This window comes from Drosophila novamexicana, unplaced genomic scaffold, assembly GCF_003285875.2.
Source record: "Drosophila novamexicana strain 15010-1031.04,08,12 unplaced genomic scaffold, DnovRS2.1 tig00000024-arrow-pilon, whole genome shotgun sequence".
Taxonomy (NCBI): Eukaryota; Metazoa; Arthropoda; class Insecta; order Diptera; family Drosophilidae; genus Drosophila; species Drosophila novamexicana.
In genome coordinates, this window is record NW_020824768.1 from 608087 (window position 1) to 621342 (window position 13256).

The 13256-nt window shown below is 44.1% G+C and overlaps 1 protein-coding gene across 3 annotated transcripts in view; it reads left to right on the forward strand.

Moving 5' to 3' along the window:
- Positions 1 to 13256, forward strand: part of LOC115770999 (rho guanine nucleotide exchange factor scd1) — a 49300-nt gene that overhangs the window by 32193 nt on the left and 3851 nt on the right. For 2 of the 3 annotated variants that reach the window (XM_030716499.1, XM_030716500.1), the window contains exons 8-11: positions 509 to 809; positions 1016 to 1621; positions 12441 to 12566; positions 12633 to 13222. In XM_030716499.1, coding sequence (XP_030572359.1) covers positions 509 to 809; positions 1016 to 1621; positions 12441 to 12566; positions 12633 to 13222 — 1623 coding nt within the window. Of the gene's footprint in view, positions 1 to 508; positions 810 to 1015; positions 1622 to 10310; positions 10525 to 12440; positions 12567 to 12632; positions 13223 to 13256 lie in introns of those variants that run through there. The other variant, XM_030716501.1, reaches the window with a different exon arrangement.

The following is a 13256-nucleotide window of genomic DNA, read 5'->3' on the forward strand; positions in this document are numbered from 1 at the left end:
ATTTACAGTTAGTGCTGCAACAGGTAGGCAGGCGGGAGCAGGGGGGTCGGCAACTATGCGCAGCTGGATAAAACTTTGGCTAAAGTGTTAAGAAGTGCCTGTTGGGCTTTTTATTAATAGGCTAGCTGCCATTAGCGGCAATTTTCAATTTTTATTTACGCTGATTAAAAGTGGCTACCAACTTGTCATATTTACAACTGGCCGCAGCTTGATACACTCAAAGGTACAGACTTTGTGGCAGCAGCAGCAGCAGCAGCAACAGCTCCACAGGCGAGCATCTAGTTGTGGGCCGTGCTGTGGCCAAGTGGCAGAGGCCGCTTATTGCCAATTAAGCTGAACTTGTTTTGGGCGTTGCCAGCATTGGGTACTGCGCGCCGGCAACCAGCAACCTGCCACATTCACAATTTACACCACACACAGCCGCAACAACACACTTGACGTTGTTTATGGGCGCCTGACCGTGCACTTCTTACGGAGACTCATTGCCTTTTAACTTATGTATTTGCAGCATTGCCCATAAAAGTGCACAACAGCAACAGTTGCAGTTGCAGTCGGAGCAGCAGCAGCAGCAGCAGCAGCAGCAACAACAACTGAAACCCGCCCAGCAAACATTTACCATTTTAATTGCCATCGAGAAGTCGCAACATTTATGCGTAATCGACTTAATTTGCCAAAGCCTCAAATTGTTAAGCAAGCAAATTGGCAATTGTGAAATCTTGGCCGTTTGCCTCGATGCGAATTTGCTGCAATTGTGCAACCAGCAGCAGCAACAGCAGCAGCAGAACAGCAGCAATAGCTGTGATCAAACGGTAAGTTCAGGCTTTGACCTTTGCGATTGCAGCACACAAAATGAAATCATTAGGAGGGCCGCCGTCTGCCTGGGCTGACGCCCCACAGCAGACACAGACACCCAATTAAACCGCTTTACACGGCCCAAGAGCCACAGATTCTGGCCACTAATGACGGCTTTACGTTTTTCTGACCTCCTCCTCCCCCACTCTACTAAAACATACAGGAGCAGTCGCAGCAGCAGTCGCAGTCCCAGTTGCAGTCGCAGCCATCGCATTTGGTTAAATTCATTAGCGTGGACCAAGTCACGACAAGTGTTGCGCCACCGCATTTGCCGAGCGGCGCGCTCCGGGGCCAGCATCATCACGACGCGCGCAAGTGGCGCGAGTTCTTTGCCCAGCTGGAGGCGTTCCAGCGTCAATGTTCGGCGGCCGGCGGTCGTCTGGTTGGCGCTTTGAGCGACATACGCGCCGCCGACTTGTTGGGTCTGCCAACGCGCCGTCAGCTTTATGGCCAGCATCGTGCCCTCAGCCGTGCCCTTATGGACTCGCAGCTGCACAATCTGCGCAAGCACGGCGCCACCCAGCTGGTGCGCCTCCAGGCGGCGGCCAGTGCTATCAATGCGCCGCCAGCCACAGTTGCGCCCGCGCCAGCTGCTGCTCCAGATCCAAGTGCCTACCATCTGGACGCGGACCATAAGCTGCGTAAGGTGACGCTGCTCTACAGCGAGGTGGATCGTGCTGCACAGCGTCTCGAGCAGCTCACGGAGCAGCGACGCGAGCGCCTGCGCCAACTGACGCGGCAGCGCGCCCTGGAGGATGAGATCAACGAGGTGAGTGTGTTCTGTGCTCTTTTTATTACATTTCCAATATATCGAGAGTTTATGCCTCGTTAAGTTTTGAATGTGTTCCGAAGAGGGATTACTCAGGCGCCAATTAAAAGCATTGCTCAAATATTCCTGCCAAACTTTCCTTCACCTCGGGCAGTCTCTAAGACTCTTTTAAAACTGTTTGAGAATTCTAAATGCTTTATTCATTCAATATAGCTCTTATCGATTAATCTTGATGTCTTCTCTAAGTGGCCAAATCTTTAATCTAATCCGAATTCCAGGAACACAATATTTTTATGAAAATGCATAAGTTTTATACCAATAATCTGATACCAACACTTGATTCCCTATAGATAATATTATTTTGCAGATCTCTTGAGGATAGGATGTTAAAACTGTTAGGGAATTATAATCATCTCCTAACATATCTTCAACTGTGCCACAATGTTAAAACTGTTTGGGAATTGTAATTTTTGCATTCATGTTCTTCTTCTTCTGTTTGAAATAAGAAATTGTAATATAAAAATTACTTCTCTTATGTTTTCGAATTGAACCCCGAATTTAATATGTAGAAAACTTTATTTTAAATACCTATTTGTATTAAAACATTTTGTTAATTGTAATTTTTCTGTTGAAATTTCTCATTCCTTTATTTTGTCCACTTCTTGAACATAACCTCAAATTAATTCTAATTAATTTTGTTATATTTTTCTTCTGAAACCAAGAAAAAATTTCTTTTTGTCGTCAATTGATATGCTCGAAACGTACCAGGCTCGATGTTTGGTGTCGTATGTGATGATAATAACAAAGTTAAAGAAAGAAGGCGGAGGCGCCAAACATTGTATTAGGGGAAGATGGTAGGGGGAGGGGGATGGGGAGGGGGAGTATCTGTTGACAGGAAATGCGCGCAAGCACATTCGAAATGCCAAATGTATCTGACAGATACGCGGTGCGCAGTCGGGCGACATTGTTAATTGAATATGCATTGCATTTAATGCTGGCTTTATTAATTTATTACGCGCATCCGCTTAATGTGCGCACAACGGGTTCGCCTTGGTAGCCAAACGGAGTCGGTCAGCCAAATGGAGTCGTTAGATAAGCCTGCCAAGATGCGCATCACAGATGCAGTTGCCAGTGGCAGTTGCCACTTGCCAGTTGCCAGTTTCCAGTTGGTAGTTGGTAGTTGGCAGTTGCAATCGTTGTCGTCCTCGTTGCCAATTCCATTTCCTGGCATTTTAATTGACTTGTTAATGGATATGCCTGCTGCCGGCTACCAAGGGCCGCCTGGCCAAATGAATGACTATGCATGATCTCGCGTCTCGCGCCGGCTGCTACCTTTAACCCAAGTGCCAGGCCATATGCCCGGCTGCATAATTGAGCACGCACGCACCCACAACTGGCTGCTGGCGGAGAGGAGCTCCAGCTTATCTGGCCAGGGTAATCTTCGGCTTCAGCTTCGCTTAATCAGCGCCAGTGACAGTTGCAGCAACGCCCAAATGCGCCGCAGACTCCGCTAATGCAATTTCGCTGATTAATCACAATAATTTGTTGTGGGATTAGTTGGCGCAGTCATAAAGGAAGCTGCAGCAACTGCAACTGCAACTGCAGCGACTACTCGGATGCGTTTACATATTCGTCATACTTTCGCGCTACTATTAAGTTTTTGCCATTATTATTATGATTGTTGCATGTGTTGTTGTTGCTGTTGCTGTTGCTGTTGTTGTTGCTGGCCAACAAAAGTATGTCAAATTGGAAACACACGACACGCAGATACGCAGATACTTGTGCTTGTATCTCATAGATAAACGGCTCCTGCATCTTCAATTTCATTTAATAATTTACGGAAATTGGCATTTAAAAATTTGCTGTGCCTTGTTAACGTATCTGCCTGGCCTCCAGCCTTCAGTTTTCGCTTTACTGTTTACAGTATTCGAACATTTTTCACACGCTCCTCCGCTTTTTGAGCAATGTGCAGCAATTTATCAAAAACAAAAATAATAAACTTGGCTTTGGCCAAAAATTGAATTTTAATTGCCGACGAAAAGTTAATGAGAAAAGTGAAAGCAAGGTTAAAGAAATTAAATACGTTTCTTGCGCGATTTTCAATCGATTTGTTTATATATATATATATATATTTTTATTTTTTTTTGTTATTTTGTTTTTTTGCTAACTGGAGCTGTCCGGCTGCCCATTGATTGCTTCATTGATGGCTTCAGCTGGCAGCTCGCGGTTCGCGCATTTCATTAGTTCGCTTCATTCAAAAGTAGTTCCCCGATAAAGACTGTCTCTCTGACTGGCTGTCTGTCCATCTGTCTGTCTGTCTGTTCAACTGACTAACTGACTGGGCTGCCTCTCAATCGATCTGTCGCTCTCTGTCATACCGTATGTCTGTCATATCGCGATCGCCGCAAAAATCATACTAACAGATACTAAAAGCTGGAGAAATAGCAAAAACATTTAACACCACAACACACGCTTTCAATTAAAAGCTGTTGACATCTACTCCAATTTTTGGGCTTTGCTTTCGCATTTGAAATGCTCTAACTTTAGTGCAGAGTATTGTTAGTTTGTCGTCACAAATCACACGACAGGCAGCCAAAACAATTGCCGTGGGAAGACGCTGCTGGACTCTGGAAGGCAGCACACTTCTCTAGAAAGTTGCCTCTATCTTAAGCTCTAATCAGTTAGTTCAGATATTTTAGAAATTAAACAAGTTAAATGCTTTAAAGGCTCTTGAACTTTGCGCTGCTTGACATATTGTTGACATATTTTGGAAGTTTAGTGTATTTATTAACTTCTGAGGTTCTTGTTGGCGCCGATGCGGAGATCTTCATGTTATAACTGATATTTAGTTGTATATGCTGATCTTTTATCATTAAATGTTACTTATATTCAATTTTGCATATTTGGTTTTACCAGGAAAGGCATTTTTGTAGCCCAAATAAGGCTCCGCCAGATAACGTCAGTTTTTTCTGTTGGCGCCCGAGCAGAGTTCTTGATGTTCTAACTGATCATTTTTTGCATATGCTGGTCAAAGCAAAAAACATGTTATTTGGTATTAGTTTTTCCAGGAAAAGTCTTCTTTGTAGCCCAAACAAGGCTCCGGCAGATAAACTCAGTTTTTTTCATTGGCGCCCGAGCAGGGCTTTGTTTTTATTCATGATTATCAATTAATTGCAAACAAAATAATAAATTTAATATTAATAAATTAATATATTTTGGGCTTTGAGACAGCTGAATAAATAGTATAAGGTATATATTTGACTAATAAATAAAAGTTAAAGTTCCAAATAGTTGTTTTGTATATAATCCTCGTATGGGCAACAGCTCCAGAATTCCCAGCATTCTATTAGCCACAGACTCTAGCAGCCATGTGCTATAAGAAAGCTAGCTCTAATATCTTATAAATTAATACTCTTCTAACAATTATGATAATAATATCCATCATGATCATAAAAGTATCAGTCAAATGCACTTAAAGCTCTTGACAGTGTCGACAATTTATGATCATGATAGATATTATTATCATAATTGTTAGAAAAGTATACATTTATAAGATATTAGAGCTAGATTTTATATAGTAAATAAAACTAAGCTTACATTTATTTATAGCTATAAATACCTTATAAAGATACGCTCTACTCTGATGTCAAGTGCATATTGCAGCAGTTGTTATGCGATATTTATTTATATGTTGCTTCGTTAATTTATGCCCAAGAAGTGTATTAAATCTTCGCTAGCCTTGTTTTGCTTAATTAAATCAATATATTTATGTAGTTAGCTAACAAACCGCAACTAAACAGAGCTTCAACTGCTTAACCAATGCCAAATCCGAAGCCCAATCCAAGTCCGAGTCCGAGTCCGAGTCCGAATGTGAATGCAGCTCTGTCACCTAACAAATGTCGCTGTCGTCCATTAGGCGCGCATTCAAACAAGGTGCGAAAAAAGATGCCGCCGTCGCCATTTTGTTGCACTGCAACAACAACAACAACAACAACAGCGACAATGACGACAACGACGACAGCGACAACGACAACGACAACTACGACGACAACAACGACGACATTATGATGCGATATGCGATATTATATCTAAATTGTTGATCGGCTGCATTAGTTGCGCGGGCTGCGGGATGGACTTTAGCTCCAGTTATGGCCACAAGTGTTGACTGGGTGTGTATCGGTGTGTGTGTGTGTGTGTGTGTGTGTCTGTGTGTAGCCTTGGGTGTTGCTGCTGCTGCTGGTTGGTGAAAGAGTTGACGCGTCTTGGCCGATAGCTGCCTGCAGATAGAGATAAAATACACAAGCGCTGGCGGTGAAATTGGATTTGTTTGGGGCGCTTTCTTTGAGCGTTTGCCCGTTTATTTCTATTTATTTTTATATTTTTTTTCAAATTAATTTGCGCGCTGTCGGCAGCTTTTGTGCAATGAAAACTATGTTTAATTGTTTCGCGCCTTGCATTGCAGCAGCAGCAGCAGCAGCAGTGGCAGCAGCAGTGGCAGCTCCAAGGAGCTGCTGACTGACCAGGGACAAGTTTTGGCTTGGTTTGGCGGAAGCAACGCCTCGCTTATTTATGGCCTTTGACATACGAACCCGGGGTCCTCGTAGCGCACAGGAATGCGGTGGCAGAGTTGGCTACTTGCATAACTGCAGCTGCAGCATTTGAGAACTGGCTGGCATAGAATTCGGTCAGCGGCCAAAACTGGCCATGAAATATGAAGGCTTATTTAGTGTCGACATGCTAAAGGAGGAGAGAAGACTCCCAGATCCATTCACAGTGGCATTAATAATAGCTGCGTGTATTAACCCCCACAGCAGACCCGGCCATGGGCAACCGGTTGATGCATGCAAATTCGCCACGCGAACAAACAATGCCTCATGCTGCAACCTGGCTGCCAGCACAGCTGCAACTTTATCTGCGGCTCCTTCAGCTGCGACTGATGCGACTGATGCTCCAAGTGCCTCAACTGCTGCTGCTGCTCCTCCTGCTGCTGCGGCTCTGGCTGTGTGTGTCATCAATGTGGACGTTAATCATACGCTTAGCTTGACAGACATCGCCCCGAGGCAGCAATGCAGCAAGGCAGCAAGACAGCAAGGCAACAGCAGTTGCCGCCTAGAATGTCTGCATCTGCATTTGCATCCGAGTGTTTATTGAATCAAGAAGCTCACCTGCCCCGGCCGTGGCCATAAGCCAGGCCAGGCCAGGCCAGGTTGGAGTGACAGCGAACAAAACGTAATTGTTGTCGCCGCCGTCGCCGACATCGTTTGGGGCATGTCAAAATGTAACTGTCATATTGAGTTTGACATGTTTTTTAACACTAATTTTACACGCATTTTTAGAAATCGTCAACTTCATCAACGGCTGTCATCATTTTTTTCTCTACATTTCGTTTTGTTTTTTATTTCAAGCGTCGTCACGTCCGTTCCGTCTCTGATTCCAGCGATAAGCTGCAGTCACAGTCACTGTCTGGCCCGTGCCCCGTGCCCCAGCTGCTGCTTGTTGTTGCACTTGCCGCAGCAAAGCTGCTTTGCGACCAGCCACAAGTCGGTTGCATGCAATATTGTCACCACATTAACGTCTTGGCCTTTTGTGGCCACAATTTATGACTTTGTGCGTGCACCTCCTCTTTGCTCTCTGCTCCCGCTCAGCCCGCCCCCCTTTTTGGGGCGTATTGCGTTTGGAAAGTGAAAAATAAGTAATATTGTAATCGCCTTTTCGCGCCAAATAGTTTAACGAAATTGCTTTATTATACATATGCAAGCTGTTGTTTTTTTTTTGTTTTGTAGTTCACCAAAAAAATGCAGCCAGGCGCGCCTCGCCCCAAGCCCATGTCAATATTGGGTTGACTGGCCAAGTCAAACTAAAGCCAACTTCGCGGGCAACACTAACACGACTTCGCTGTTTAACGACACCTCTAAAAGTCACAGAGTCCACTCAAGTTTATGTTGAGTCCACTTTAGATTAGCTATTTCAGCCCAGACATTAACTTTAAGCTAGCGTAATGCATGACTTAATGCTCCTATTCCGTTTATTTATTTCGTATGTAAGACTCAACTCTCAGGATTGTGTTTCAAAAGTGCTTTAACTCGAGAGGCACAAGCAGAAGCACAAAACACGACCAAAGTGACATTAAACATGAAAAACATTTCAGTTTTTACGCAGAGGGGAGTTAGCAGAAGGCGGGAGTTGGAAAACCTTTATAAACAGACTGAATATATTTCAATGCAAAATTAATCCAGATATCAAAATATATGATATACCTTCAAATAGTTGTCAAGTCTGGGCAGAGCTTTAACTAATGCAGAAGGTAAAAAAATACAATCAAAAAGATTATAAACTCATCTATATAGGCATTATATTCATTTGATATTTAAGAAGCATTGTGTTTTTGGGCTTTCGTTCATTTCAATAGTTGTTCATCAATTTTGATCAAAATAATATCGAACATATTTTCTTTACAAATGCATTTAAATGCAAAATTAAACTGGAGCTCAAATTCTAGAATATCTAATTGCTCAAATTGATTCAGTTTTTGACATAGCACAGTCAGTTTTTGAAGACCCTTGCCTTACAGGGTATACGAATTTGATCAATGTTACAGTCAACTCGTGTTTGATGGCTCACTTGGCGCACACATCTGCCACTCAGATGTTCTAGGCGAGCCCCTCACCCCACCTCCCCCCACTGCTTTGTGATACACACACTTAGCAATCTAGAGCTTAGTTATTGGCGCTATAGTTTCTGAGTAACTGCCATAAATTTGCAGGCAAATTATACGACATGGCTGTTAAAATAGAAAATGGGAAAATAAAGAACTTAAGAGCCAGAGATAAGCAGCTCGGCGATACGCTTGGACTAGAATGAAGAGCCACAAATTAGCCGTGCCGAAATGAGACAGTCCGAATGGCAAATGGCAAACGCATATCATTTAAGACGCACTTCAAATAAATAACCCAAGACCAGAAATAGAAACAGAACCCCAAAGCCGACAGAGACAAAATCCCCAATAGCTGTCGGAATTTTCTAAGATAGCAGCAACAGCAACAACGGCAACAACGGCAACAATGGCGACAACTTTGTAAAGTGTCAAAATAAATTCGATATTGTGGCTTAAAAAATGTTTATGGCTGTGAGATAAATACGCGACATTTGCGTAAATTACACGACAGCAGCAGCAGCAACAGTTGCCGCCGTCGCAGCAGCAGCAGCAGCAACATTTGCCACGCAGAGCGCTGGAAGCCACGTATGCTCAGTGCCACACAGTTGTTGTTATTGTTGTTGTTGTTGTTGTTGTTGTTGTTGCTGTTGTTGTAGGTGTTGCATGTGTTTTATGGCGCATGCGATCAACTTGTTAAACTGTCACGTTAAATTTGCGTTTTATGTCAGAGCCAACACCAAGAGCAACAGCCACAACCGCAGCAACAACCACAGCAACATGCCCCAACCACAACAGCTTCTCTATGATGTGCCGATCATTGCCGCATTGTGATATAGAGTGCAGTCAACTGGCCGCTGCAGGCGCTTATCAGCGCTGACAAAAGACAAAAGACAACATCCGCTGCTGACGCTGCTGCTGCCGCAGACAGTTGCCACCGGCTGGCAAATAGAGTAATAGAGTCAATGCGACGAGGCTTATCATCAGGCAGTCGCCCAGCTGCAGTTGAAGATGTGCCTGCAGCTCACATATTTACTTAGCTAAGCAAATTTCCAGTCGACAACATCAGCAACATCACAATCATAATCAACAGCCAACATTCACAGCGGTGCTGACAGCTTTTGGCTGTTGAAATTAGCTAGTTTAACCAGGCAGAAGTGTGAGAAAAACTGCTAAATATTGTTTAGACAAATGAGAAAAGAAATGCAAAAGTTCTTTTGTTGCTTAGACATTTTCTTTATTAAATAATACAACTTATATATGATAGAATAACAAATATGACTTTCTAGATTTTCAGTCAATCAGTCAGTCATTCGGTCAGTCTCTCAGCCGGTCATTCAATCTATCAATCAGTCAAGCAAACAGTCAATCAGTCCATCAATCAATCAGACAGTCAGTCAATCAGCTAGTCAGTCATTCAGTCAGTCTGCCAGAATGGTGTGTCTTCAATCAATCAATCAGTCAGTCAAACAGACAGTCAGTCAGTCAATCGGTCAGTCAGTTAATCAATTAGTCAGTCAATGAATCGTCAGTCAGTTACGGCCTTGTAAATTTAAAAAACACGTGTTGAATACAGCTAAAAGTTTTGCCGCCATTGCATTATAAAAAATAGCCAGATTTGGCGAAAAACAAGCCAAGTCGACAACACCGATCAATATGAACAAGATCATGATGTTCGCTGTGCGTTCTGTGCCGGGTTGCAAGCGGCTCGGAGCTTCCAATTCCAAATGCAATTCCAGCGACATTTCCAGTGCCAGCCAACAACCAAGTGCCCATTATTTGCCCAGACTAATTGTTTTGATTTGATTGAATTTCATTGAGCGACGACGGGCGTTAGGGGGGTGAAGTGCATCAGATTTGCAGCGCAGTTCGAGCTGCGGCCGAGTAGCCGCTGAGGAGGGCTGGCAGTGACTGCCAGTGGCTGCTAACGCTTGGCAGCGCCGCGCTTTTCCAGTTCCAATTCCAATTCCAATTGCACTTCCAATTCCAATTCCAGTTCCAGTCGCAATTCTGAGCTGCCTGTGGCATGTTGTTGTTGATGTTGTCGCGCTTAGCGGGCAGCGTTAATTGTTATCGCATTTTGAGCTCAATACGCGTTATGATCTCCACCGACTCCGGCTCCACGTCGCCAGCGACGCCTCCTCCGCCGCCGCCTGCCTCCTCCTCCTTCACCGGCTTCGCCTCCTGCTCGTCAGATGCCAGCGAGCGTGAAACAGCTGCCAGCCATTTGGCAGCCCAAATAGCCAACTATGTGAGTCATCATCCTCCACATCAGCCACATCAACGTGCATCCAACTGAAACTTGTTAAAGTTTCATTTCATTTCGTTTCGTTTGTTTTGTTTTGTTTTTTATTTGTTATATCGCTGGCTTTTTATGATGCTGCATTTGATTTCACTCGAGTCACTCGTAAGGCGTTTGCTGTGCCTGCTGCAGCAGCTTCTTATCGCTGGCATTAAAAATTTCATTGAACCAGCGATTTACTAAATCAATTAATTTATTTATTATTGACTTTTGCCTGTGTGTGGCAATCGCTCAGAAACAATCTCTCAAATGCCATCAGCCAATAAAACTAAAAAAGGCCTTGCGCCCCGTCATGTAAACAATGCCAGCAACTGAGCCGGCTCCACAAAATAAAACAGGGTGTGCCGAGCCTAAAAAGGAAAGACGCGAAAGTGCTAAAAAAATTATGTGCAAAAATACGTTAAAGGAATTAGTTTTCTTTTATAATTTAAATTATGTGCAAATAATAGATTAAATAAAGAAAATATATTAAACATTCCGGAATGCATTTGCAAAAAGTTTTCACAGAGGTCAGATATATTAAATTTATCATAAAGTCTATAAAGTGTTGAGAAATATTTCTATTAAGTGATAAAAAAAACAATTGCCGAATCATTTCCAAAGTTTTGTGAGCACATTTTTCAAAGAAACTTTTACTTTATTGTTTTTATAAAGAAATTTATAATGAAATTCAAAGAACTATTTCAAAAAGTTATTAAAGGGAATGATTTTTATTCAATCTTATTGATCAATATTACAAGAGCTCTTGTTTTTATTGATCGGCGCGAAAATTTTATAAAAGAAGTTAAAAAACAGTTTTAAAAAGCCGAAAGTTAATTTGCACGAACTATCAAAGATTCATTACATCTCTTATTTGTTTTATATGATATAAAGAGCATTTGGAAAACAATTTCAAAAGGGGAAAGATTAAAGATACAATCAAAAACTAACCATTCGATATTTTTGCTGGAGAGTTACCATCAATAACTCACGAAGTTCCTTAATGTACAATTATTAATATCTGCGCTGCATAAAAAGAAAAAACAACTCTCATCTCAAATGAATAATTGCGACACCCTGTATTATTACTCGTACATGCTTATACGTAGACATGTGTATGTATGGTCATGCCTGCCATATCTGATGAGCATGAAGCGTCCGACCAAGTCCGAGTCCGAGTCCGAGTCAGAGTCTCTGTCAGCCGGCTGCTGCTGCTGATTGTGCGGCAACTGTGAAACTGGAGCAGCTGACGCTGGCTGAGCAACAGCACCCGCTCCTCCATAGCCGGCAGACAGTTTCATTCATTGGGGAGGACGCGAACGTGGACGTGGACATGCCCCCAAAAGTGGCTCAGGCATTATCTCAAAGCCAAAGATCGACAAAACACAGACCAAAAACGGAAAGTGAACGCGGCGCGGCGCACGCGTTTCCAGCTGGGAGCGGGTGCTGCAGCTGGAAGCTGGTTAGTTAGTTCAGGTTGGGTCTTAGCCCGCTTCCTCTCTTCTGCTCCCCTGCTGCCCCTGCCATAATGCGTCGCATCATCGATTGTATCAATTCAATTGGACGCAGCAGGTGATTAAAAATTGGTTAGAGCCACGAAATTATCAATGTGAGATCGTTGATTGGCCCGTGTTTGTTGTCGTTGTTGTCGTTATCGTTGTTGCTTTCAATACCTTTGGGAGCTTTATAATACGTCCATTGAGGAATCATTTTATTTGATTTGTGCGCGATTGGTTTTTAATTTGTAAAGTGGAGCCTAATTAGATCGCCGATCGCTTTGTATGAGTTTCACTTTTCATCGACCGAGCCTTGAGGCCGGCGTGGGCGTGTTTGCAACAGGTTTGAAGGTTCCACACTAAATCTTCAACTATTATATATATTTTTAGGTCACCTCTTGGTTGGGCAATGACGGCGCTGAAAACTTGCAAAAATTCGCACAGCTTCAGTTGGACAATGAGGCGCAGCTGAAGGCGCAGGAGCTGGAATTCGAGAAATACTATTTCATAGCCAGGGTGAGCTAAGGCCTTTAAATAATAGATGTAAAGTTAATTTAACCGACAAACCTTTATTATTTACAGAAACACTTGGCCAAGGGTCGCGACCTGCACTTGGCGGCGCAGAAGATAGCCGTACTGAGCGAGAGCGCACGCAACTTGAAGACGGCGCTGGATCAATTTGCGGAGAAGTTGGAGAAGACGCGGGAGCGCATCGAGGGCGGCGCACGGCTGCTGCACTTGCTGACGCAGCATCAGCGCGAAACGGCCGCGTTGGAGGAGCTGCAGCGCCTGGCCGCGGAGCTAGGCGCCACGGCGCTCATAGACAAACATTTGCCGGCCATGCACAGAGCCAGCTCCCAGCCGGGAGCGAGCAGCACGCCCGCTCAGGCTGCCACAAAGCGTGGCAGCTATCGCTGCAGCTCCGGTAATGGCAGCTCCTTTGAGGGTGCCACCGGCGGCAGCCACTGCAGCTGCTGGCGCGAGAGTCGCAATCTGGAGGACATGGACGAGCCGGAGGAGGAGCACGATCAGGAATGCGATGGCGATGCCGATGGCGATGGCGAGGAGCAGCAGTCCAAGATAGCCGATTCCGGCGTCGGCGTTTGCGACAACTGCGAACGCAATCCGAAGCTGGCGCGCATCTGCAGCTGCCAGAGCCTAAACGAGAAGAGGTAAGTGTTGGACGAAACCCAACTCAGATGCTGA